This window comes from Prionailurus bengalensis, chromosome C1 (assembly GCF_016509475.1).
Source record: "Prionailurus bengalensis isolate Pbe53 chromosome C1, Fcat_Pben_1.1_paternal_pri, whole genome shotgun sequence".
NCBI classification, from domain to species: Eukaryota; Metazoa; Chordata; class Mammalia; order Carnivora; family Felidae; genus Prionailurus; species Prionailurus bengalensis.
In genome coordinates this window covers 170,187,265-170,211,948 of record NC_057345.1, presented here as the reverse complement: position 1 = coordinate 170,211,948, position 24,684 = coordinate 170,187,265, and the positions used below count along the sequence as shown (strand labels likewise).

Genomic DNA, 24,684 nt, shown 5'->3' with positions numbered 1-24,684 from the left:
GAAGGAATGATACACGGTAATTTTGGTTGCAATCCCTTAATAAACTTCTCAGTTTCCCGTATAAAAATTTAATTTCAGATTAAATAACGGAAGCATGGCTCTTATAATTGCACGAAATACTTCTCGACCAGAATTTATAAAACACCTGAAAAGATATGCCAGTGTTAAGAATCAGGTATGGTACATTATTTTGGCTACTTATATGCAAAGCTATTAATCATGGAGAGATATGCTGCAAGAGTTGACATAAAATCCGGCTTCCTAAGAAGGTGTTTTTTCTAAATAGATTAATCTTTTTTCTTTCCAAATTTGTGTTTCCTCCAAATTTTTAAAAGTATCTACCATATTAATATAGATTTGCCCTTTTTGAGCTAGGAATTGGCAGTTACGTATATTGTGTGTGTGTGCACGCGCACGCACACATGCATGCGTGTGCGTGCACACACGTGCAAAGAGAAAATAGAAAGTGTAGTGTTATATTGAAATGTGAAGTAAATTAAAGCTAAAATTATATACTCAGCTGTTCTTCAGAATGAAAAGTAGTGAAATCTGATATTTTAATCTTGATGTTATGGCAGGAGACTTTCTCTCAAGTTATGACCTTTAGATTTTCCTGCCTTTTATTTACAGATCTGCCTACCTTCGCTCATTGAAATAGATAGGCAGACCTATTTTTAAAACACACCACGTTTAGCTAGTCATTATTCTATTCAGAACTATGATGTGTGGTTGTAGAGGGAGAGAAGATGTACTTCTACTTACGGGATTTGTTTTAAAGAGAAGCAATAACTATTATAAGCCACATTCTTTTGGCAGAGATTTTGACCCAGTTTTTAGGTAACTGGTCCCGAAATACGTGATTTCTGAAATTACGAGTCTTGAAGTTTATCAGTCTGCTTGTAAAACCCTACAGTCTCACTCCCTAAAGGCATAAAAGTGTACCTGGATGTAGCTGGAGAGAGTAAACAGGAAGACAAGGAGAGGACACTGAGTCAACCACGAGCAGCTGAATCTTGCTTGCAGAAGTGGCCGTGGTGACTCACATTTTGCCCCTTTATAATTTTAAACTTTCATACGCAGTTCCCCTGAAGTTTCAGTTCTCTACTACCCACTACATTATTAGATGAGTGTTTACTGAGCAACCAACTGAATGAAATGTTTAGGAAGTTGTATCCTAAAAATTATAGTCCCAACGTAGACAAAGGCAGACGTAAGGTAGGTTGTGAGCTGAAGTAGTAACTTCACGTGTGTGTGTGTTTAGGAAAGGTAGTGATTGTCAAAGGAATGCATGCCTTTTGGGATGTGACTCATATTGTTTGAAATATTATTTTTCTTAATCTAAAGGCCGTACGTTCATTGTTGTTCCTAAATCAGAAAGTAGAAATACTCAAAATTGGATATTCCAAGAGATCATTGGTGTCATTACCTTGGTATAAACTTCTTAATCTTTTTCTATTAAATAAATGTGAGTGCTTAAATGGGTATTAACCTGAAGGTTACTTACCCTGAGAAGCTCTGTATTTATTTTAGGGAGGTACCTACTGCACAAATTATTTATGAAAATAAATTCTTTTGGAGTTGCCTAAGGGGCAAATTTCTAAGGTAGTTTCCATACACATCCTTTTTTCAACATGAAAATAGCTTTCTTCATATTTTTAAAGTAATAAATACTATAAAAATAAAGGCAATGACAGAGTGAATAGAATTCTATATAGGGAAAGAATTTTTTTTAAAGTGAGATCATGTTATGCAAGATATATTATAACTTGCTTTTCCCACTTACTGGCCATGTCTTGTTTTTGATGGAAAAACTGTGTGTGTGTGTGTGTGTGTGTGTGTGTGTGTGTGTGTGTGAGTGAGGGAGGGAGGGAGCATGGTCATTAGACTTAACTCTGATTGATTTAGCTCTTTACTAAAATGAAGTCCATGCTATTGCTCTGTGATTTTTTGACAAATTCTAAAAATGTTCGATGTAATGGTATATATACGTAAGTAGATCGATTCCCAAGGTCACTGCTTTTAAGCAATGTTAATGTGAGATGTTTAAAAAATACACATATGTACACGTGTGTGTATATTTGTAGTCTCTTAGTGTCTTTCCTTCATGGTGACATTTTCAAAAATGTAAGTTTATATAAATCATGGAGCATGATAAAGACCACGTACAGATAAGATTATATATAATTCACTAATTCGTAGTAGTTGTGCTATCCAGAAAGGACAACATGGCACTGCAGCCTCAGGAGAGCCACAGTCTAGGTCTCTGAACCATCTTTTCCAGGTTAACTGAATCTACATATATATTAACAGTTCTAGAGCATAATGAAAACCACTGTCTGTGGGGTGACTAGTTTTGCCTTCCCCATCTCTGCGAAAATAGAAAAATACCACCCTTCTTTTCAACTCTATCCTCTCACTGGCCTCCATTTCCTCTGTCCTCCATTCCTCCATTCACTTTGACCATTGTTTCTGGTAGGGAGTTTAAGACCCTCAAATGTTAGTCCTTCCTTGAGGACTTGTGTGCTGCCTTGTTGTTCTCTTGTGATACCTTGTCCTGAGTGTGTCCTCCCCCTTGTTTGAGCCACCGTCTGAGCTTTGCACACTTTGGAGGTTCTGTTTTCTCTGCTGATCGTAGGACCACTGTGCTTTCCTGTGTGCTCAAGTTGTGAAACCCACGCATCTGGAGTCCGGCACGTTCACAGCTGACCTTATTGTCTTTCCCCTAAAGGTGCTCCTTCTATGATTCCCTGCACAGGGCGATGGTGTGAAACTCTACCCATCCTGGAGTTACTCTGGATTCCTCTCCCTCTCTTAATCCGTACAACCAGCCCACCAATTAGTTCTGTTCGTTCTCCTCTCTGATGTTTCTGAAATTTCTTTCACCTTAATTTGAACCTTAATCCCTTCTTACAGCAACCTCCTTCTGATCTTCCTTTTTCTCTGGTCTTGTGTTCCACACTTAATTCTACAGGGACTTTTCTAAAACACTTACCTGTTTCTCTCCTGCTGAATTCTTCAATGCCTTGCTCATTCTTGTCAAGATGACATCTCATTTCCTCAGCATAGAATTCATGGCCCTTGTATTCTGGCCGTTATGTTGCCTCACCTCTGGCCATCCTCGCCAGATTTCCTATGTTTTGGCCATTGTACTCGTGTTAGGGCTGCCATGACAGATATGATAGATTTGGGTGCCTTAACAGAAATCTATTTTTTATAATTCTGAGGATAAGAAGTCCAAGATGGTGTTGACAGGTCTGATTTCTCCCAAGGCCTCTCTCCTTGGCTTAGAGATGTCTGCTTTCTGGCTATGTCTTCACGTGGTCTTTCCTGTATGCATGCACATCCCTTAGTGTCTGTATGTCCCAATTTCTTCTTTTAAGGACACCAGTCATAGCGGATTAGGGCCTACCCTAAAACCTCCTTTTAATCATGCCTTTAAAGACCTTATCTCTAACTGTGGTTACATTCTAAGGTATAAGGGGTTATGATATCAACTTATGACTTTGAGGGAGAGACCCAATTCAGCCCATGATACCATCTATGTCTCTAAAAAAAAAAAAAAAAAAAAAATCAAACACAGGCATTTATATCTTCTGTAAAAGTAAGTGACAGAACACCACTATTACAATATCACAGTATGCTCAATGTTTTGTAATTGTGTGATGATTGCCGTATCTCCATACTTAGCAAATGTTTCCTCTCCAAATCTTCCTCCCTTCTCCTCCTTCAGGCTAACTCTTCTGTGTTAAGACTCCTTCACATGGGAAGCTCACTCAACATCCTGGGCCTGTTTGCCTCTTGTTTCTGTCCTTTAACTCTATGCTTACACCATCATGGTACTTGTATGTATCACAATTTTAACTGTTCACTTCTCTTCCTCACATCTTAAACATACCCTCACATGAGGTATTAAGCTCATGGCTCCCTAAAGTCCCATCTACCAATGTGGCTTCGTAGGAAATGAATTTGCTAGGATGCATGGAGCTTCATTTTGCGAAGTATGCACATGAAAACTGAGGATTTAAGATAATAGACTTACGGGTGGTGGCCATCACTTCTTGAAATCTCTTGGCTTACAGTTGTCTGCTGCAGTCTCTTTTGTCACATGGCATTCTTCTCTTTAAAGGACATCAGTCATATTGTATTAGGGCTCAACCAGATGACCTCATCTTAGCTCCATCACATCTGCAAAGACCCTCTTTCCAAATATGGTGACATTTACAGGCACCAAGAGTTAGGACTTCTACGTATTTTTATTGGGAATACAATTTAACCCATAGCAGCCAGTTACCAATGACTCATTTAAAACACATTCTTTTTTTACAAATTAACATGGAATGAGGTCCCCATGGCTTTATATCTGAGATGAAGGGAAGTCTAATGCAGTGACTGCCAAGCAGTTTCACAGAGAGCTACTTGGGGCACTCTAATTCTATACCTCAATTAGAACAGCCGATGCCACCATGTAAACCCAGTATAAACCATTATGTAATGCACTGCATTATACAGTATAAACTGTAAAATCTGCTGGACTTAGGTTTCTACATATGTAAAATAAGGGTGTGGGGGAGAATGTTAGTTTTCTGTCAACTTTAAAATTCTGTACCTCACTGAGGTTCATATGTGGAAGGGGGAAAAAAACAATGGGAGTAAACCCCATGTCATTTGCCTAAAAAGTGAAATAAATGAGTTATTGTACATTGCTACTAAAAAGGTATTTGGCTATATTATTTATGGGAATAAATATTTTTCCACTAAACTTTCCTTAAACAAGAAAAATGGAAATTTGAAGATACTTTGTACCATGTGAAGTGCTCAGAAAACAACTGTCTTGCAACATGTGTGCATCTTTAAAGTGGGAAATGAGGCAGGAAGAACACCTGCAAAACTCACATCAGATCGACTTTCTCTTTTCTCCTTCATAAGCTTAGACCGAGGTTCTTCCTAATTAAATTCTAAGTGTGAAACTTAAGAGTTTGCTTGACCTCACCCATACAAGTTGACAAGTTAGTGGGATTATATAAATCTTCTGTGTCAACAGCTATTAAAAACTCAGTCTTTAATTGGAAATTGTATGCTACTGTATACAAATGCATACACATCTACTATTGGTCATAAAACAGGTTTGCCAGTAGCTAGATCTACCAAAGAAATTGGGGATCCCTGGCATAGACTTTCAATGCTATAACAATGTCATCATGCATGTTGATATTTACATGCAAGAGAGAACACGGTGAACTTTCTTTTCATTAGCAGTGTAGGGATAAAGCAAGTACCATGATGATTTACATTTGTTTTATTTAGTTCAATTTTCCATTTGTTGAGACTTACACTGTTGAAGAGGTTAAAGTTCGTCCGAGGACTAATAGCGCACCCAATCTAGAGGAGGATGCTGGGAGGCATGCAGCTGCTTCAGAAAACAATTTCCCTTGGAATGTAGATGGTGATTTAGTGGAAGTCGCATCAGAGGTCCATGTTAAGTAAGTGTAATTATTTCCCCGCCTTAAGTGTCCACCAGTAGACACAAAACTGAGTGCAATGGAAGTCTCCTTGTCGTGACTATTTTTTTTTTTTTTAGATTAGTAAGTTAGGGAAGCATAAAAAGACCGATGTACAATTTTAATAAATAACTTTACACTTATTCAGTTATATACACCGAAAGCATTTTCATATAGACTCAACCACAATTTATGAGTCTCTATTGGCATTGTAAAATTATCATTCTCCCTAAACTATACAGATAATGCAGGATTACAGTTTACATTTGATATTTCCAGTCTTTCCAAAGCATTCAACTTACTTCATGCAGACACAATTGTACATACTGTCTAAGTAACAGGAACAACTGGCACAAACAAGTTTAAGACTATGCAAACTCATTGTTGGTAAGCATTATGCCTCAATGGGTAAAAAGTATGCAGGAGCACACCACTAGCTGTGAGCTTTCTATGGGCACAATGCCTGGATTTTATAGTAATCACTGGTGCTGAGTTATCAGGCCCCCCAGTTTTACAAGATTGCAGCTCTTCCAATGTTTAACTATCGGTAGATTTGTATTGGGTATCATGTACCATACTCTATAGGTGAACAATGATAGGTTGATGAAATAATCACACCTATCTTTTTTACAGATTACACCCAAGACTTATCAATCTTTATGGAGGAAGCATGGAAGAAATGAATGATTCTGAAGTTAACTGTAATTGTTTATAAAAGGAATGTACAAAATAGAATTTTAATGGGAGGGAATATGGTCATTCTTTAAACATAGCCTAATAGGAAACAAAATTCTTATTTTTTAAAGAAATTTGCTATTTTGTTACTAAACATTAGCTTCTAGAGCTTAAAAAAATTAGGCAATATAACGATTTAAATTATGGGTTTTGGAAAGCATTGGAATGGAAACTATTTCATATACTTAAAACATGTAAATTCTTTTACTTTGGAGTTACTGATTTTACAGGATGATTGTTTTAACTTTTCAGGATTTGAGTCCATCAGTCCTGACATGAAATTTCCTGTAGCCTGGTACACGTGGACTAGAGTTTATGTAAGGATGCCCTGATGAGGTACTAATCTAGATTTCAAATCTTTCCAACATCTACATTATTTGCCAAAAAAGGAAAGAAATTGTTATGGTACCAATTTTGTGACTATTCCCTGAAAGTTGAAAACTGTTGATTTTCTTTAAAGTGTTTTAAAATTTGTAACACAGATGAAATTTATAGCAAATTTTAAATTACACAAAATATCACATGGTCTAGGAGATGCATTCTTTGTGCTTCTGAAAGTCCTGTTAGCCAACAATTATAACACATTGGTTTCAATGTACTCAGTAATACCGAAAATGCTATCATTTCAGAAAAGAGCCAAATTTCAATTGCCTCAGGGATCATCCTCCACCACTGATCCCAGAGGTTCTCCTGAAAGACTTACTTTGTTTTTTAGGTAATGAAAAAACAGATCTTTTGCTTATATAAAGGGTTGTTTTGAAAGCTTAATTACTACCGGTAGACAGTGAGTTCAGGAGGTTTCCTGCTCTCAGCATTCGAGGAGTGAAACCCAGTCACTTTCACAACCTTGTTCTGGGACCAGCAATTATATACTGAGGGCTTGTGAAGAGGTAACTTCTAGAAATTTCAGCTGAGAGAGACAGCTGGTGGCAGGGCTTCCGCTAAGGAGATATTTTCCCTAATAGCTAAATTAGAGGGAAGTCTTACTATCTGATCACTTCCAATAAGATTTTCAAAATTGCCTACAGCTTCCTTATAGAGGTTATAAAGACAGAATAAATAAATTCAGATGAAATTATAATCTGCAGCTATCAGAATCTAGGTCATATGCATGAATAACTATTATAAAAAATGTATCTGCAAATGAAAAGGCAATATTTCACTCGTCACTAAAACCTCTATGATGGAAATTTTGATGGCACATTTTATTCACTGAAAACAAGCAAAATCGGTAAAGTTAGATTTCTAAATTTTGTTTCTCTAGTTCCATGCAGAAGAGAATGCTCTTATAGACCTGATAAAAACACATTTAATACATAGATTTGAAGAGAAAGGGTAACATCTAAACAAGGAGGTGCATTTGCTTAATTTGATAGTCAATATTTTACTCAGTATCTAATTTATATGAAATACTGGCCTCTAATCAGGCTCTTTGTAGAGTTTTGGTTTTAAGAGTCATTAGTGAGGTACAGTTTCCATATTTTACATATATCAGTGTATTAATATTTGAAATATCAGCTAAAGTGCAACATTCACAATGTTTCAGAATATAAATTAGAATTTTTAAGTATTGTTTTCATAAGCAAAAAAATTTCACTGAAAATGGATTTTAGAAATTTACTCCTGGGTACCCTTAATAAAAATGTGTTCTAAGATGACTAGCAGATTTATACCTCTATAAACATATATTCTTTTAAAACATTATGTATATATACAGAAAGAAAAAAAAACCCATAGCTGTATAAACAATTATTCAGAAGTCATCTTATTAAGCTCAAACCAGTGTATAAGTTCATTCTGAAGTTTGCTCATCAGGATCATAATCCTCCTACATAGTCTGAATAAATCAGAGCCCATCATGAAGGTATTACAAATAAAAGTGTTTAAAGATAAAATCCACTTTAAAACATTAGTGGTCTTCTTGTATCCATTCAAAAATTTAGGAACAGCTCTTGGAAGTATGTTCTCTGAAGATATTGAGCAGGATTTTTCAAACAAGTCTCAAAGATCTATTAGAAATGAAACATTACCTATCCATGGAATTTATTTTACTGAAGCAAGCACATATGGTAAATAATTTCTTTTAAAGGAATGCTATTTCAAGTCCAAGACTTCTCCAAATGAGTTGTTTACTTCTTCAATATGATTGAATTCAGATGCAATATCTTCGAGGGATTACTTACCTTGAATAAATTGTATGCTTTAGTGTTTTTCTATCCATTTAAGAGCTGAAAGATTCTCTTTGGATATATTAAATATTCCCTTTGCAGTTATTTTCCTCTCGAAGAGTAATCATTGTGTAGATTTTTCATTTGCATGGAGACCCAATATGTCACAAGGTCATGAGTAAAAGAAGTACATAGAAGAAGTCAGTGTTGTAAACAACATCTTAAGTTTCTTTGGTTAACCTGAGTCCGTTGTCCTCTCAATTTGAAAGATGTCTTCAATCATCATCATTACTTTTGCTGTTAACGTAACTCCAACTGTCTCTTCTGTTTTCTTCTTGTAGGATAGATTTGTACTGTCTTTTAAAGAAACCAACCTGAAAATGGCATTGCATAATCATTAGTGTATTACTACAAACATATTACACTCCTATCAGATACCTGAAAACTCACTGTCCCGTGTAGACAGTAAAATCTAGATGGGAAATACTGAGTTTAAAGAGCATTATTTTTGTTACTCTGGGATTGCTCAGTGACCCACATTCTCCAAAATGGACATTAAAAATAATATGCAGTGTTTTCCAAATGCTTTTTTTATTTTTAATTAATTTTTATTTTTGAGAGAGAGGGAGACACAGAACCCAAGGCATGCTCTGAGCTGTCAGCACATAGCCTGATAGGGGGCTCAAACTCGTGAACCGTGAAAACATGACTTGAGCCGAAGTCAGATGCTTAACCGACTGAGCCACCCAGGCACCCCATCCAAATGCTTTTTTTTTCCAGAACATCTTTCAAAACTAGTGTTATGGTCGGAATACTGGCTGAAGTCTGGAGAAATGGGAGATCAGTACTATATTCTCATTTGGGAATTTAAAAAGTTAACATTAAAAGTACTGCAATACTTAAATCTAATAACTTGGGAGTCACAAAAGTCACTTTGTGAAAGGCAAGAATGTTGTATTTGGTTTGACATTGGTAATTATTAATGACTTACCTTCCACATAACATACGAAATCAATAAAAGTAAAATAAGGCCAAGTAGCAAGCTACTTGAAATAATTGCTATTGTGAAATGACGTTTGGGTCTTTGATGATGTAGTCCTTCAAGGAAAACCTACATAAATTAATGAAAAGAAAGAGCCACCAGTTTAAAAGTTGCTTCTGTTCCTTGTGAAGCCCCACCCTCACCCCAACCCATGATTCCCATAGTAGTTTGAACAACCCGTCCCCTTCTCTTGCCGGTTCTAATAACCCTAGGAAACACTGGTAACTGTTGAGCTGGATGGCCTTGCACCATGGTTCTTCATCTGGTTAATGCTACCAAGTTTGCCTCCTGAACGAGCCATCTGTGTCCTTTCCTGGCACCAGTTGGGAAAATGCCAAATCTCAGTAAACTATTTCAAGCCCTCCATGATCTAGTCAATCTATTTTCCTGACTAAACACCCCAGCAGGTTTTCCCTATAATTGTAATGTTTCAGGTAAAGTGGTAATCTTACATGTGCAACATTTTCATCCTTGTTTAGTTCAATAACTTTGGGATTAGGCTCTGGAAAAGCCGTTGCTCTTATCTCAAATGTGAGTGCTGAAGTCTCATCCTGTTAAATAAAAGAAAGATCACTGTAGCCTGACTCATAGTTTTATTTCATGAAGATGTACTAGTAATTTATCATGATCCTTACCTACGATCTCAGAATTTTACAACTTATCTTCCCCAGTGTATTTCACCACTTGTGGTTAATTGTAATGCAATGCTTTCTTTGCTTCCAAAGGCACAGCCGTGGTATTAATTTTCCTGGCATCATTTTGTTCAAATCCTTTTATTAAACATGACTACTTTGCAGATAACTTGATTTAGGTATTTGTAATAGCAGTGTGTTTTTTTCCTAGTCAGTCTTTTTCCCCAAAGGTGACTTTCTTCACCTGATAAATGGTTCCTCAAACTTATTTTATCTAGGCTTTTCTTTTTTTCTAAAACAGTGTTATCATCTTGCTGTTGTAAAATACCTATAGTTTAATACCGTAATGGAAAAATATGATACAGGTAGTTATAGCATGCCAGTATAAAATTGGTAGGTGAACTCTGAGCTTTACTATCTAACAGACAGACTTTATAACCAAGAATCCATGGAGCTCAGGAATCTGGGGATGGGCTCCACAGACTCTAATGACCTTTTACAATTGCATGTAAAATTGAGGGTTTTTTCTCATATATGTATTCATTGAGGTAGATGAGAATATGTTGTTTATGAATTTTACTAAAGAAGTCTATGACCCTCAAAAGTTAAAACTACCGCACAAATGTTATTTAATGTTTTGGAAAGAACACGGAGAATTTTAGGGGTAAAAATAGATCACATACTTTATTAAAGCAGTGGTTTCCAACAGGAATGCTTCTATCCCCTAGAGGACAGTCAGCAGTTTCTAGACTGTCAGGACTTGGGAAGTGGTGTACCAGCATCTAGTTCGTAGAGGCCAGCAATGGGCTAAACATCCTACAATGCACAGCACAGCACCTAACACGAAGGAATTATCTGGTCCAAAATGCCAGTAGTGCCCACTGTTTAGTAACCTGGACCTCAAGAGTAGGAGAGGGCAAACTGCTAAAGTTTAAATAACTTGAATGGTCTCCTAACAATTTTTAGCACAACTGGAATGACAACAGACTTCTTAATTCCCTATCTGCTGCATCTATTCCCCCCCCCCCCCATCCTCTTTACCACTGTGTGGCTATTTCAAATACTCCTCTTGAAACAAAACAAAACCACCGATTTTCTTTGGCTTACTATATGCCATGCACTAAATGCTTTACAAAAAAAGTATCTCATTTAGTCTGTAACACCCCTGCAAGAGATTATCAGATGAGGAAATGGAAGAACAGAACTCCAGATAAAACTAATTTTATGTCAGTAATCATAAATATGCATACTCATTTCCAGGAAGAAGTCCAAGATGTTTATTTGTTATTGTACATTTCTGTTTTATTGTTGATGAATGTTGATGTTTTAGTTGGGTTTTATGAAAGTTTTGCTTCTTAAATTTTATGCATAATTTCAAGTAGTTTAGGAGAAACCTTAAGGTTAGATAAAATGTTAAGGTAGTCCATTTCTGTGACTTAATCAAGGTTCATAAATAGTTGGACATGCTTTCTAAAATAAACCTCTTAATTATTCCATAGTCTATTCTACAATCTTATCTGTTTAATTACAAAAACTGTATCATTTAGACCATCTATTCAGCTAAAGCGATAAACGGAAACACTTTTAGAGTTCCACTCCCAATTTTACTATTCATACCTTTTTAATTACTTCAATGCCTCCTCACATACCATCCTACCTAAATAAGATGCCTGAATCTGTAGATTCTGTATAAACTTAGCCACAAAGTTGTCATTGTATTTTAGACTTACCATTTCTGAAAGAGATGGGCGGCCTTCCAACTGCATGTGAACACTGGCTTCTTTTCCACTTTCCATATTCCCAAAATTACATAAAAGACTTAAACAGTATGGATCAGCTTTTATGCAGAACTTGAAAAAAATAACCAAAAAGCTACATTAAAACTTTTTTAAAGACGGCTAAAATATTTTACATGGAATTAAATATCTCCCATTAGTGGAGTTTGTTTTATAAATTATAACAAGAAGTATTTGAACTTGAAGCATGTGGTCTCATTCTTATGAACTTAACCTTCGGAGACAGAGTTACAACAAAGACTCCTAATCAGAGCCTTGCTAAGTCACATGTTCCATATTCCTTGTTAAACTTGGATTATTTGAATGTGAGATGGCTTCCTGGGTTTTTTTTTTTTTTTTTTCATAAATTCACTAATATGAAAGGAGTGATAATCTCATGCCACAAAGTCTGCTCAGCTGAGTACTATATCTTGGCCTTCTACAGGGTCTGGAACAATGTCTGGCTGGCATGAAGTAGGCATTGGTTTAGCTAAATAATGAAATTGTATAGTATATTTAACCCTGGGTCTATCTCTCCCATCATGTCTATTCCTCCCATGCAAGTGTATTAATTTGTTTCTTTCCTACACTCAGCTGACAGTTCAAACCCAGTGGTTCTTGGTTTTAAGGTTTCACTTCTGTGTGTTGGAAAGCAAAACCTACAACCTAAAAAAATGAAACTTACCAATAGCTTCTTATCAGTCTTTGACAAGAATCTGAAAATGTCTTTCAGGGTCTCCAGTGGACCTTTATCCTGCTCTGATGCACACTTTCTTTGATAACTTTTAAAATGGCAATCTCCAGCAGTAGTCTATAAAGACAGAAAAATGTTACTCCATATTGGAAAGAACGGCAGAAGCTACACGGTCTTGAAAGGTCCAATTGGTTACCTTTTCTAAAATATATCAAGTATCTCTGAATTGTGAAAATATCTTTTGGACAGATTTGGGAAAGATTAAGTCTCTATGGCACAAACACAAAAACCCAGAGACATTTTAACAAGGTGGGATACAGATGCTAAAGTGATACAGGGCCTAACCTTACAGAAATTAAAGGCAATGTAAAAAATGGACATTTGGACATTACCATGAAATTAAAATTTCTTTTGCTTTAGACACAAAACAGTAACATATCAGCATATCCTACTGTCTAAATCTGGAATTCAAGTAAATTTTAAAATTAGATCTCGAATCTACATAGCAGATTTATTTGTTGGCTGGTTGTCTGGAAGATGGTAAGCTAAAATAATTCTGATGTAATCATCAAAATAAGAATATTAATTCTTTTTTTAAAAAAAAGGCTGGGGCGCCTGGGTGGCACAGTCGGTTAAGCGTCTGACTTCAGCCAGGTCACGATCTTGCGGTCTGTGAGTTCGAGCCCCACGTCAGGCTCTGGGCTGATGGCTCGGAGCCTGGAGCCTGTTTCCAATTCCGTGTCTCCCTCTCTCTCTGCCCCTCCCCCGTTCATGCTCTGTCTCTCTCTGTCCCAAAAATAAATAAAAAACGTTGAAAAAAAATTTTAAGAAAGGCTGAAATACTGATTTTCCAACAGCAGCCTCAAGATTTATAGAGAATCTCACCAACAATTACTTCCACAGGGCCATTTCACAAAGAAAACGCACTGAAGATGCTAGAGCAGAGTTCTGTTCTATACTGTATACGTCAAATGCAGAAGTTGCTACAGCCTCACAGTTCTATGTAATGTATAACACTCAAAGTATATTCAGTAATTGCATGGCGAATTCACAGCTTACAGTGGGACTCAAACACGTTAACAGACATATCCATTTTAGCAATATTACTTAGGTTAAAGGAAGGAACCCATTTTTACCTGGACATCCAAAAGGTTGAACAGCTTATCAGTTTGGAGGGCAAAAGAATTTGGTACCATTATTTCCACACTAACATTTGGAGCCATGCTATGGCCAGTGTTGATAACCTGATAAGGAGGAAAAGTTTTTGTTTTAGCAACTTAAGAATATTTTTCATAAACATACGTACAGATATCAATGATTTTTCAGGGGGAGGCATGGGTTTCATGCAACATTTATAGTGCTGGTGGTTTGCAGTTGGCAGTTGCATAGCAAAAGGAGACAGAATATCCATATCCAGAACTTTAAAAATGTTTGCTAATAATTTATTCATTATTCCTAGCCCTCTCCTTGATATTGATTAGGCTGAAACGTCCAGGCTGATAATTATTGCAGAAATAGTCTAAAGAAAAAGACAACAGCATACATTTGTATGGGACATTATGTGTCTAAAAAAACCATGATCGATTGATCCTCACAAGCGTCCCATGAGGTGAGCTGACGTTTTATTATTCTCCAGCTCAGGAAAAGTCTCAGAGATGTGAATGATGTGCCTAAGATGGTTAAAAAGTGACAAGAATTAGGACCAAAACTCAGGTATTCTAATTCTCAGTCTTATTTTCACAAAATCACTTTGTTGAGAGGATAATCATCACAGTAAGCGAATAAGAATATATTTTAGTTCAGGGTAATGATGATGCTGATACACTCAGAAAATCAGAAGGGGGTAGGTTATTGGGTTTTAATAGTAATGCACATCTAGCCTTTTAAGAATAACGCATGGGGGGGGGGGCACCCGGGTGGCTCAGTGGGTTGAGCGTCCAACTTCGGCTCAGGTCATGATCTCACGGTTCGTGAGTTCAAGTCCCACTTTGGCTCTGGGCTCTGTGTGGACAGCTGAGAGCCTGCTTCAGATTCTATGTCTCCTCTCTCTCTCTGCCCATCCCCTGCTTGCACTCTCTCTCTCTCAAATATAAATAAACATTAAAATTAAAAAAAAAAAAAAGAATGTGTAGGTATGGGGCACCTGAATGGCTCAGTCGGTTAAGCATGCGACTCTTGGTTTCAGCTCAGGTCATGAGTTCAAGCCCCATGTCTCTTTCTGCCCCTCCCCCACTTGCTCTGTCTCTCTTTCTCTCTCTCAAAATGAATGAATAAAGAATAATGCGTAGGTAGATGATATTTCTTTATTGATAAATCTTGGGATTGCAGCTCCCTGAAGAAGGAAATTGGGCCAAAATAATTGCCATCTGGGCATGTAACTATGGAACCAATACAATATCTGGTGTTCCACAGAATCTGAATGAAACAGCATCACTCATAGATCTGCAGTAATCTTTAGAATGCACATGACCTAGAAGAACAAATGTGTACCTGGCCTATGAAAACTGCTAGGCCCTGGAGGCACAGGGCACTTGCAAAAGGCAGTTTCAAGCAGTGGGTAACCAGCACTGCCCAGACCCTCAGACGACATCTTCCTCATGCCTGCAAATGATCAGTCTAACCTAAAATATTCTTCACCTTTGTCTAGTAATGTTGAGACCTTTAAGAACATTTTCAAACTTGCACAGCCTCACCAAACCTAAGATTCAAAGTACCTCCTGTCCCAGTCACTCCACTGTAATTTAACTGGAAAAAAACCTATTATAAATTAATAAATAGACCTTCTAGAGTTTAGCACAGTTTCTGTTTTAGTTTAACAGAGCACAAACTCCCACTGGGCTCTGACAGGAGCATTTCTTGGGACTTCAAAGTAGAAAGCTATATTTTTCAACACTGATGTACATTAGTATAACATAAAGTTGGGTATACGTAGACTCAGTAGGATTCCAAGGTCATTCTCTAAATCTGAGGCAGGGCCCAGGAATTTGCATTTTGAAAAAGTACCTCAAGTGATTCTGATATCCATTTTTAAAAGCACTGCCTTACCAAAAAAAAAAAAAAAAAAATGACCTTACAAAATATTAATGTACCTAAATCTAGACTCACTGACATTCTATAGATTGTTCTATGGCTCTAAGAATGTTTGGGCAGTGCTTTTGGTTCAAAAAATGTTTTTGTGGCCATTATCTCCAACTATCACCATCCATGATGCATCAAAACTTTGACAGTAAACATTAAAAAAAAGTTTAGCTTTATATTAATATGTTTGGATAATGATACTCTTTTTAAAAAGATTATTTAATAAATGACACATCACTTATAACAGGCCATCTACCTATGGCCTAAAAGGCTGACCAAGCAGATCTTAAATGGAGATGCAGGAGATAAGAGCTTCCTTTACTGGGTAATGTCAGCGCTTATATAAAAGCTTGAATCAGAAGAGAGTTCACGGATTTACACCTCAACCTATCCTGATTTCTGTGTGCATCTCGAGTGGATGCAGTTCCTCCCATAACTTTGTGTGTTTCAGCAGTTACCTCCATTCCTGTGTTTGCTCCTTCCCACTGTATTGTAAGGAATTGTGGGCTTCAGTAACAGGATAGAGATAAGGGTTGGGAGGGTGGCAGGGGGAAGCAAGAACCCAGGAGGAAAGTCCATGAGTAACCGTGCTGCTGTCAGCCAGGGGGGTCCTGGGCTGAGGGACATCACAGCATATGATGTCCTCTGGAGCCATACAGCAGGAACAAGCTCTCAGTTTGTTACAAATATCCCAACAATCAACTTCTCTTACATGAAAAGTGAAGTTCATTTTCTCTGACATGCATGTTTCAGGCTCATTTTCTTCCTTTGGTCCATACACAAATGAAGTTGGGTTTACAAACCTGAAAGAAACAAATTCAAATTTGATTGGTCTTACTTGATGGGGTATTATCAACAGTCTTTCTCTTTGGTCTGGATTATTGCATCTCTCTTAAATATGGCATTTAAGACTATATTCCCAACTATAGATGCCTCCTAAGCACCACTGAATATTTTTGGTTTCTTGGTAAGATAAGAATTTAGTGAAATGTAATGAAAGCAGAAAGCCATGTGCTCTTTCTCACTAATATCCTCTGTTTGTCTTTCCAGCACTGACCATTCCTTCTCTCTTAGTTCTCAAATGATTCACATCAATTTGACAATTAGGAGAAAATTCTTAGCTTTTCCCTACAATTCTATTATCTTCCTATAAATCAACCTATTTTACCTATTTTTGAGTTAAGTTTCATTATTTGGGAGGTGGGGAGAGAGAGTGAGTGAGTGAGTGAATGAATGAATGAATGAATGAAACCCAAGCAGGTTCCTCACTATCAGTGCAAAGCCTGACATGGGGCTCAATCTCACAATTGTGGGAAGATGACCTGAGCAGAAATCAAGAGTCAGACGCTAAACTGACTGAGCCACTCAGGCGCCCTGGAGTTCTTTCTATAATCCAATTTCTGCTGGCTATTTGTAATGAAACCCAAGGTAGGAGAACAGTTCAAACGTCAGTAAGTATGGTCAACTTTTTGGTTAAGAATACAAGGTTGTCATTCTTTTGCCTGTGATTAGACATATACATCAGTAGTGGACTTTAAGAAGTATTTTTCTTGGGAATCCCAACTCTAGCAGTTGCCTTCATTTGTCAGCTAATGTGAAGTAATACATGTTAAAGACTGGTTACACAGAAATACTGAAATGCTATAGATTTAGGCAGTTTTATACTCAGAACATTTCTTGCCCAAAATCATACGTAAAGGACACTCCTCATAAGAGGATCAAGAAAAGGAGGTGAGAGATGAGGCTTCAAGACCAGGAATATGCCATCAGCTCTTCTCTGCTCCCCACTGACTCACTAGATTCTCTCCTGAATGGCTTCCTCTTTCTTCTGCTTGTTTTATCTTGCAAACTTGATACTCTATATTTTCAGTTGCAGACACCATTTTTATTAAAAAAATTTTTTTTAATCTTTATTTTTGAGAGAGACAGAGCATGAGCAAGGGAGGGGCAGAGAGGGAGACACAGAATCTGAAGCAAACTTCAGGCTCTGAGCTGTCAGCACAGAGCCCGATGTGGGGCTCGAACTCACAAGTCATGTTCATGACCTCATCCGAACTTGGACACTTAAACGACTGAGCTACCCAGTGCCCCATCATTTTTTCTTTATATAATTACATGTCATCTCTATGGGTGATTAAAAAATGATTGGCGATGGTTTTATTTACAGCAACAAGAAAAGCTCATCAGTCCGTGTGTTTGGTATCTCCTATCTTCTATTCCTTTAAAAATAATGGTTTTGGGGCGCCTGGGTGGCTCAGTTGGTTAAGCGTCCGACTTCAGCCAGGTCACGATCTCGCGGTCCGTGAGTTCGAGCCCCGCGTCACGCTCTGGGCTGATGGCTCAGAGCCTGGAGCCTGTTTCCGATTCTGTGTCTCCCTCTCTCTCTGCCCCTCCCCCGTTCATGCTCTGTCTCTCTCTGTCCCAAAAATAAATAAACGTTGAAAAAAAAATTTAAAAATGGTTTTAAAGACTAATAGCCTGAGTCATTTCCAATAAAATCACAAAAGGTTTTCTCAATACCCTTTAAATCTTTCTCCATACATTTCCTTCTTGATCTGAGGAGGGTCCACACAATCAATCACTAACATTGCGGGGAACCAGTGAATGCTGGCTCCGAGGCCACAAGTGAGAAACTCCATAATTTATGGGTATGGAGAGTGGACAGGGAACACCTTGCAGCTGGCTCTCTCATAACTCAATCGTTTTGGCACAGAAGTAGATGTGGGCTCTGGAGAGTGGTGATTTGACTAAGCTTATGCTTCTCTGAACTTCACGCTTGCCATAGCCACTGAGCTTGATTCATTCCAATTGAATGCTGCCCCACACTGGGGTCCCTGGCCTGCACAGCATAAAACTGAAAGGTTGGGCATGACCTGCTAGAGGCTTATGGGACTTTTCCAATAAGAAATCTCCAATTGGGTACTAGTTTGAAGAAGTCTCAGTAATGATTATAGAGTGCATGAAAATAACGAACAGATAAGCAAGGGAATGCAACACTTAAGGTCTGGGCTAAGGGACAGAAACAGCATAGGATCTTTCCTTAAAAAAACTTAAATATATTTTAGACCAATAATGTAAGAAGAAACAGAATTTAAAATCTGCTTTCCAGGTTCCTGGGTGGCTCAGTCAGTTAAGCATCTGACTCTTGATTTCAGCTCAGGTCATGATCTCGTGGTTCATAAGACAGAGCCCTGTGTCTGGCTCTTCACTGACGGCGTTAAGCCTGCTCATTCTCTCTTTCTCAAAAATAAACCAACATCTGAAAAATGAAAAAATAAAATCAGCTCTTGGCTTTATAGGAGGCCTTAGTATTTACTTACCCATGAACAGATAGCATGACTTCATACTTGAGAGGTATTGCTAAAGTCACTTTGTTACGCTTCAGATTGTCCATTTCTCCTTCATTTGCACTACAGAAGCAAACAGAAGACACCCTGTTAGAATCCATCAAGCATAAAAATCATCTTCAGAGAGAACTAATCACATACCATGTATACCTAATATACTTGGAGGCTTTGGGGAGTGGAGAAAAAAGCAGATGCAGTAGTAAGAAATGTTTATGACAGGGTTGGCAAAAATTTGCTCCCATTATTTACAGTGTTATTTGCTCCACAGACAGATTTTTTTTTCCTTAGATCACACAAGCGAAATTTTCTCCGGCAGACAATGGAACACAGCTCCAATGATTCTCCCTAACTCCCCCGCCCTACTGACACCCTAAAGTCAGGGGTCCATTTCCTTTAGCACAATTCTTTTTTTCACAATGAAACGTACCAGGTGGCATGCACTGTGATGTTGAGATCCTCTTCTGCTCTGCTGAGTGAGCTCCCATCCAGGAGAAAGCTAATATCTATCTGTAAAATGCAGAGAGGGACATGCCCATTTTTTTTAAAATGTAGAAGTAATATTTTTTATAATCTGAATTTTAATTTCCCTTAATGTTTATGGTCTGTGGAATGCAGATTTGAGACTAAGTTCTGGAAGCACAGATTACCCCTCTCTTAGGCGGTGAGCTATGGGGATGCTGTTGGGTTTGTGGCAATTTTCAAGCACCAGCGTTTCCACAAGTGACACTCAGAGACAAAGCTGCCTCTAAATGTAAAGACAGGCAGGTCCAGACTGAAAAAATTAGAGATGCTTTAACAACTTGAGTGAGGACTCTTGCCAGTAACACCTTTTTGTATAGCAGAGGTAACATGCCTGGCAGATAGGACCACCTGGGGTGGAGAGGGGTGGGGGGAGTGTTGGAGAAGGGTGAGACAGGGTAGCAGAATCCTGATCCACACATTCACATGCCCATCTTGACACAAACATGTGCCCCCGCTTTTTTTTATTTTTATTTTTTTCAGTGAACATTGCCAAGAATATAAACACAATATCAAAAATCTCAAGCCCAATTGGTTGGAGTTTTATTTCATCACTTAGCTGCTTACTCTAAGCAAATAAATAATAAGGGTAAATTTTATATTTGCATGTGGCATAAACATGGAAGAAATAGAAAATATTTTATATTCATGTTAGTAAAACATGCTAAATGCTTACCCTTGATAGGTGATCTACATATATATATCCAACACTGCAGTCGAGTTTTACTAAGCCAGCACTGTCTGTTACTTCACAGTTTATTTGTTTCTCTTCCTAAAAGGAAAAATGAAACAACTGGCTTAGGTAAGAAGGAAACCTGAAGTTTATAACATATGTTAGAAAATGGTTTTTTAAAAGAAAGTCATCCCTGAAGAATTTGCTCTCCTGGAAGACTTTTTTTTTCTGTTTACCTTGGGGATAAATAGAAATAAAAATAAAATTTATAAATATGTAAATAAAAATTTATAAATATGTGTCCATGGATACACATATATTGGTATATTTTAATACTCATGTAAATTTTCCACAGAATACTTCCTGGACCTGTAGCTTTCATCCCTGTTTGTATTCTCTATTTAATTCAAGATCCAGTTCCTTGAAAAACCTTGAAGCAAGGAATTAAGGAAGTCCATATTTCTTTGGCCCTCTTGTCTGAGATGTGAGAACGTGACAAAGTATATAATTGTAATAACGGTCATCACAATTAGATATATATAGTCAAATATTCAGAGAAATGTATATAAATATACACTGTTAGCTATATACTGTAGATGTATATACACTAGACATGTATATATACTATACATACTATATAATATATCACATACACTGAATATTTGACTTTTCTCTCATACTGTTGCAAATAGGCTGCCGATGCTCTAGAGAAAAGGGTAACTTATTTCTGAGGCGTCAAAGACCTCTCTACATGTCCTTGGTTTGAAGAGATGGCCTCTGGATAAGAGAGGAATACATTTGCTAAGGGATAAGATAGGCATCAAAAGAGAAAGTGACAGGCTTTTCCCTTTGAAATCAACCTTATTAATGCCTGGATGATGGATTTAAGTGTTGACGATTGAGGCATGGTGGTAAGAACAGGTCTCTAGGTGCTTCAAACTCTTGTAGGAAAAGAGAAATTGCCTGTGATCTGGTTGGCACCAAGATGTCAGAATTTGTGGAAGACTGCTGGTTGTACAGTATTTGTTGGAAGTTCTTTGGGAACAATACTGGGCATGTGAACTTAAAATGAAGAGCAGTAACTATGGGAGCCCAGCTTAGAGGACCAATATTGCCTGTGCAGGGACCCCAGCCAAGAAGAGCAGGATCGTAGCACCAAATGAGCATGTCATCTGTGAGAAAAGCAATGGCACCCGAACAGCTTGCTTGGACAATTGGACAGTTGCGTCTCTCACACAGTAGCATTTGGAAGCAGGAAGCTCTTTTGATCTCAGATCCCAAGGAACTTGTCATTTTGATCAGGAACATGAACGAAGTCTCAAAAATCAATGGAAGCTTGAGTGATAAGTCTGCATCTACCCCAAATATTTAGGCCTAACATTGATGAAATGCAGTATACCATTTACACTTTAAAAAACGAATGCGAGGGGCGCCTGGGTGGCGCAGTCGGTTAAGCGTCCGACTTCAGCCAGGTCACGATCTCGCGGTCCGTGAGTTCGAGCCCCGCGTCGGGCTCTGGGCTGATGGCTCGGAGCCTGGAGCCTGTTTCCGATTCTGTGTCTCCCTCTCTCTCTGCCCCTCCCCCGTTCATGCTCTGTCTCTCTCTGTCCCAAAAAAAAAAAAAAAAAAAAAAAAAAAAGTTGAAAAAAAATTAAAAAAAAAAAAAACAAAAACGAATGCGACTGTGGTTTTTGAAACTTACCAGATCTAAAATCTTAACGAAGTAAAGACCGGAGGGGAGTCTGATGTGCAGAGTCGTTTCGTACGCATCATCTCCAGCATTAAACAAGGACACGTTCAACATCAAGGTCTTCATACTTCCAACAGCAAGATAGGTCTTATTTTCATGTGGCCTGAAAATTGATGTTAATATTTAGTTCTTGTTTGGGAAATAAAAATCCCATCTCCTCGTTTATCCTGAACATACAATACTAATTTAGAAAAACACCATGGGGAGATGATCTCACGCAAGTAGATGCAAATTCATGCTTGAAAGAACTCAACTTCTCATGTTTCAGATAAATTCAGCCAACTATTACCCAGGAAGTTTGTTATTTTTAATTAGTTATAATTAAGCAAATCTGCTTTACATTTTCTGTTTCACTTCTTCTATACTTTAACAGATTTTTCTCATATTTCACAGTACTTTTTTCCCCAAAAGTGAAGATGTTTATTTCTTTTCTTTCTTTACCCTTGGAAAGACACTGAACTAGCTGTTGCCCAGACCGAAGGGGGAAATGGGGCATAGTAGGAGAAAAGGAGAAGAGAGAGACTGCCTCCACCAAAACAGAGGATGTTTCGGTGGAGTGAGCACAGCGCATGAAAAGGACCGCCAGGCCCAGCAAGTGGGCGCCACTAGTCTGTCGCGCTACCTTCAATGTCTTAAGGCAGGCTGGCCACCTCTACCAAGAACCAGACCAAGTTAAACACAGAACTGCAGCCATGCTTCATCGTCCCGTGAACTGGAAAGAGAAGGTTGCTGTGAATCTAGACATAGGAGTGAGTGAGTTCAAGTTCTGGCTCTGGCCTAGTTCTTTTGGGTGGTAGAAGTCATTTAGCATTTTTAAGCCTCAGTCACCATCTGTAATAGTAATAATTACTATTACTGAAGGTTTGGCTCATGCACAGCCCACGAAATCCACAGAAAAATACCTTGATATATAAAAAACCTCAGGCTTAAGGAACTGATTCAAAGTATCACAGCAGGAATGTTCTGAAGTCTCAAGGTAAATGTCTGCACAGCCCAGTCTCTCTACCAGTTAGAGAATTAGAAGAGTCAAAGAAAACTTGTACACAATGATTCTATAATCTCTCCTTAAAGACAGACATTATTAGATATTAATTTTTAACCAGTGAAGGATGTGACCCAAGGCAAAGCATCAGGTGAGGATAATCCTAACAATTAGAAAGGTAAATATTCACCTAGTACCAGAGAAAGTTTCCCCATGTTTACATTGTATCATTCTAATCAACATCTGTATAGAAGATTAGTGTTTGGATAAACTAAACATATAGTCTGCATTTAATAGTTATTGCTGAATTGATTTCAAACAAAGGGTGTCTGGGAACAGAGTTTAAGAACAGGTTTCAAAATTTATGCTGTGAAGACACATGAATGACTGATCAACTGTAATTGGAAGCTCCTATATAATCATGACATTCATTATTCCAGATACAAAAATAAATTCCCACCCTTAGAGCATATACAGTAAAGGACAGATGTATAAACAAAATTTAAACAAATATTGTAAATACATGGAAAGGAGTTGTGAATAAGCAGCTCTGGGAAACCAAGGCAGGAACCACTTTTGCCTTAGGGTAGCAAAGGCATGTTGCTTCTTTTTTTTTCTGCCATTCTGATTATTTAGATTTAATTTTGGGAGTACTTTTTTTTTTTTTAATATAAAGGTATGAAAACTTCATGATTGAACATGACTTATTGTGGATTATACCCTTAACTGATTTCTCAAGTCCTCCTTCTGCAATCCAGTTTTCACGCTGCCAGGGAGGGTCACTTTACAGAAAGCAAACTGAGAAACTTAACAGAAACCCATGGGGGAGGGGAAGGAAAAAAAAAAAAAAAGAGGTTAGAGTGGGAGAGAGCCAAAGCATAAGAGACTGTTAAAAACTGAGAACAAACGGAGGGTTGATGGGGGGTGGGAGGGAGGGGAGGGTGGGTGATGGGTATTGAGGAGGGCACCTTTTGGGATGAGCACTGGGTGTTGTATGGAAACCAATTTGACAATAAACTTCACATATTGAAAAAAAAAAAAAAGCAAACTTGATAACGTCATAGGCCCACTTAATGTCCTTCAGCGCCTTCAAGACAGAGTGCTAACTTACTAGCACAGCACATGAGGCCTCACTACTCTGCACAACTCATTCCTTTGCTTGAGCCATACTTAACTGCAAACAGGTATCCAAACACCTGCGTTCTGTACCTTCTGTGAAGCTCTCTCTCTGCCTTTAACACCTTCCCTCTTCACGTCTCTGGGTGATTTGTTCATGTTCAAGACTCAGTGAAGTGTCAGTGTTACTAGTTCTCAGAAGTTTTTCCCGTGGATACTCAGTGCTAACCCCTATCACTCAGCACTGCATTCTCCCTAACAGAAGCAGCTTCTCCCTCTCCCAAAGCACACTGGACACCCCTATAAGGAAGTAGTTTCGCATGGTTTGGCTTTTGTCATCACTAGAATAAGTTCTCCTAGACAGCAGATGCTAAATCATGATTACCACTGCTTTCTCAGAGCCTGCAAATGTAACTAGTGTTCAAAAAATATACGTGGTATACAACTGTATCAAACATTTAAAAAGGGCTGGGTAACACTAAAGAAAAGAGTGGAGAAAATGCTGGATACAAGTTTGTAAAAAGTTCATTAACTCATCATGATAAATTCTACCAAGTTACAGTCATGGTTCTGTGTTCTGTGAATTCTTTTTTTTTTTTTTTTTAATTTTTTTTTTCTTTTTCAACGTTTTATTTATTTTTGAGACAGAGAGAGACAGAGCATGAACGGGGGAGG

The 24,684-nt window shown here is 37.9% G+C and overlaps 2 protein-coding genes across 3 annotated transcripts in view; one reads left to right on the top strand and one right to left on the bottom strand.

The window, feature by feature from the left end:
• Window positions 1-8,012, top strand: part of CERKL (ceramide kinase like) — a 108,353-nt gene extending 100,341 nt beyond the window's left edge. Inside the window, exons 11-13 of one of the 2 annotated variants that reach the window (XM_043577207.1) lie at window positions 79-175; window positions 5,305-5,480; window positions 6,132-8,012. In XM_043577207.1, the coding sequence (XP_043433142.1) occupies window positions 79-175; window positions 5,305-5,480; window positions 6,132-6,213 (355 nt within the window). In that variant the 3' untranslated portion in view covers window positions 6,214-8,012. The remainder of the gene's footprint in view (window positions 1-78; window positions 176-5,304; window positions 5,481-6,131) is intronic. The other variant, XM_043577208.1, reaches the window with a different exon arrangement.
• The window catches only part of ITGA4 (integrin subunit alpha 4), a 95,098-nt gene continuing 75,458 nt past the window's right edge, over window positions 5,045-24,684 (bottom strand). Inside the window, exons 18-28 of the mRNA XM_043577206.1 lie at window positions 21,864-22,014; window positions 20,165-20,260; window positions 19,397-19,476; window positions 18,943-19,032; window positions 16,335-16,425; window positions 13,681-13,788; window positions 12,536-12,661; window positions 11,806-11,925; window positions 9,896-9,994; window positions 9,393-9,512; window positions 5,045-8,775 (exon numbers count right to left, since the gene is read on the bottom strand). Of these exons, the coding sequence (XP_043433141.1) occupies window positions 8,677-8,775; window positions 9,393-9,512; window positions 9,896-9,994; window positions 11,806-11,925; window positions 12,536-12,661; window positions 13,681-13,788; window positions 16,335-16,425; window positions 18,943-19,032; window positions 19,397-19,476; window positions 20,165-20,260; window positions 21,864-22,014 (1,180 nt within the window). The 3' untranslated portion in view covers window positions 5,045-8,676. The remainder of the gene's footprint in view (window positions 8,776-9,392; window positions 9,513-9,895; window positions 9,995-11,805; window positions 11,926-12,535; window positions 12,662-13,680; window positions 13,789-16,334; window positions 16,426-18,942; window positions 19,033-19,396; window positions 19,477-20,164; window positions 20,261-21,863; window positions 22,015-24,684) is intronic.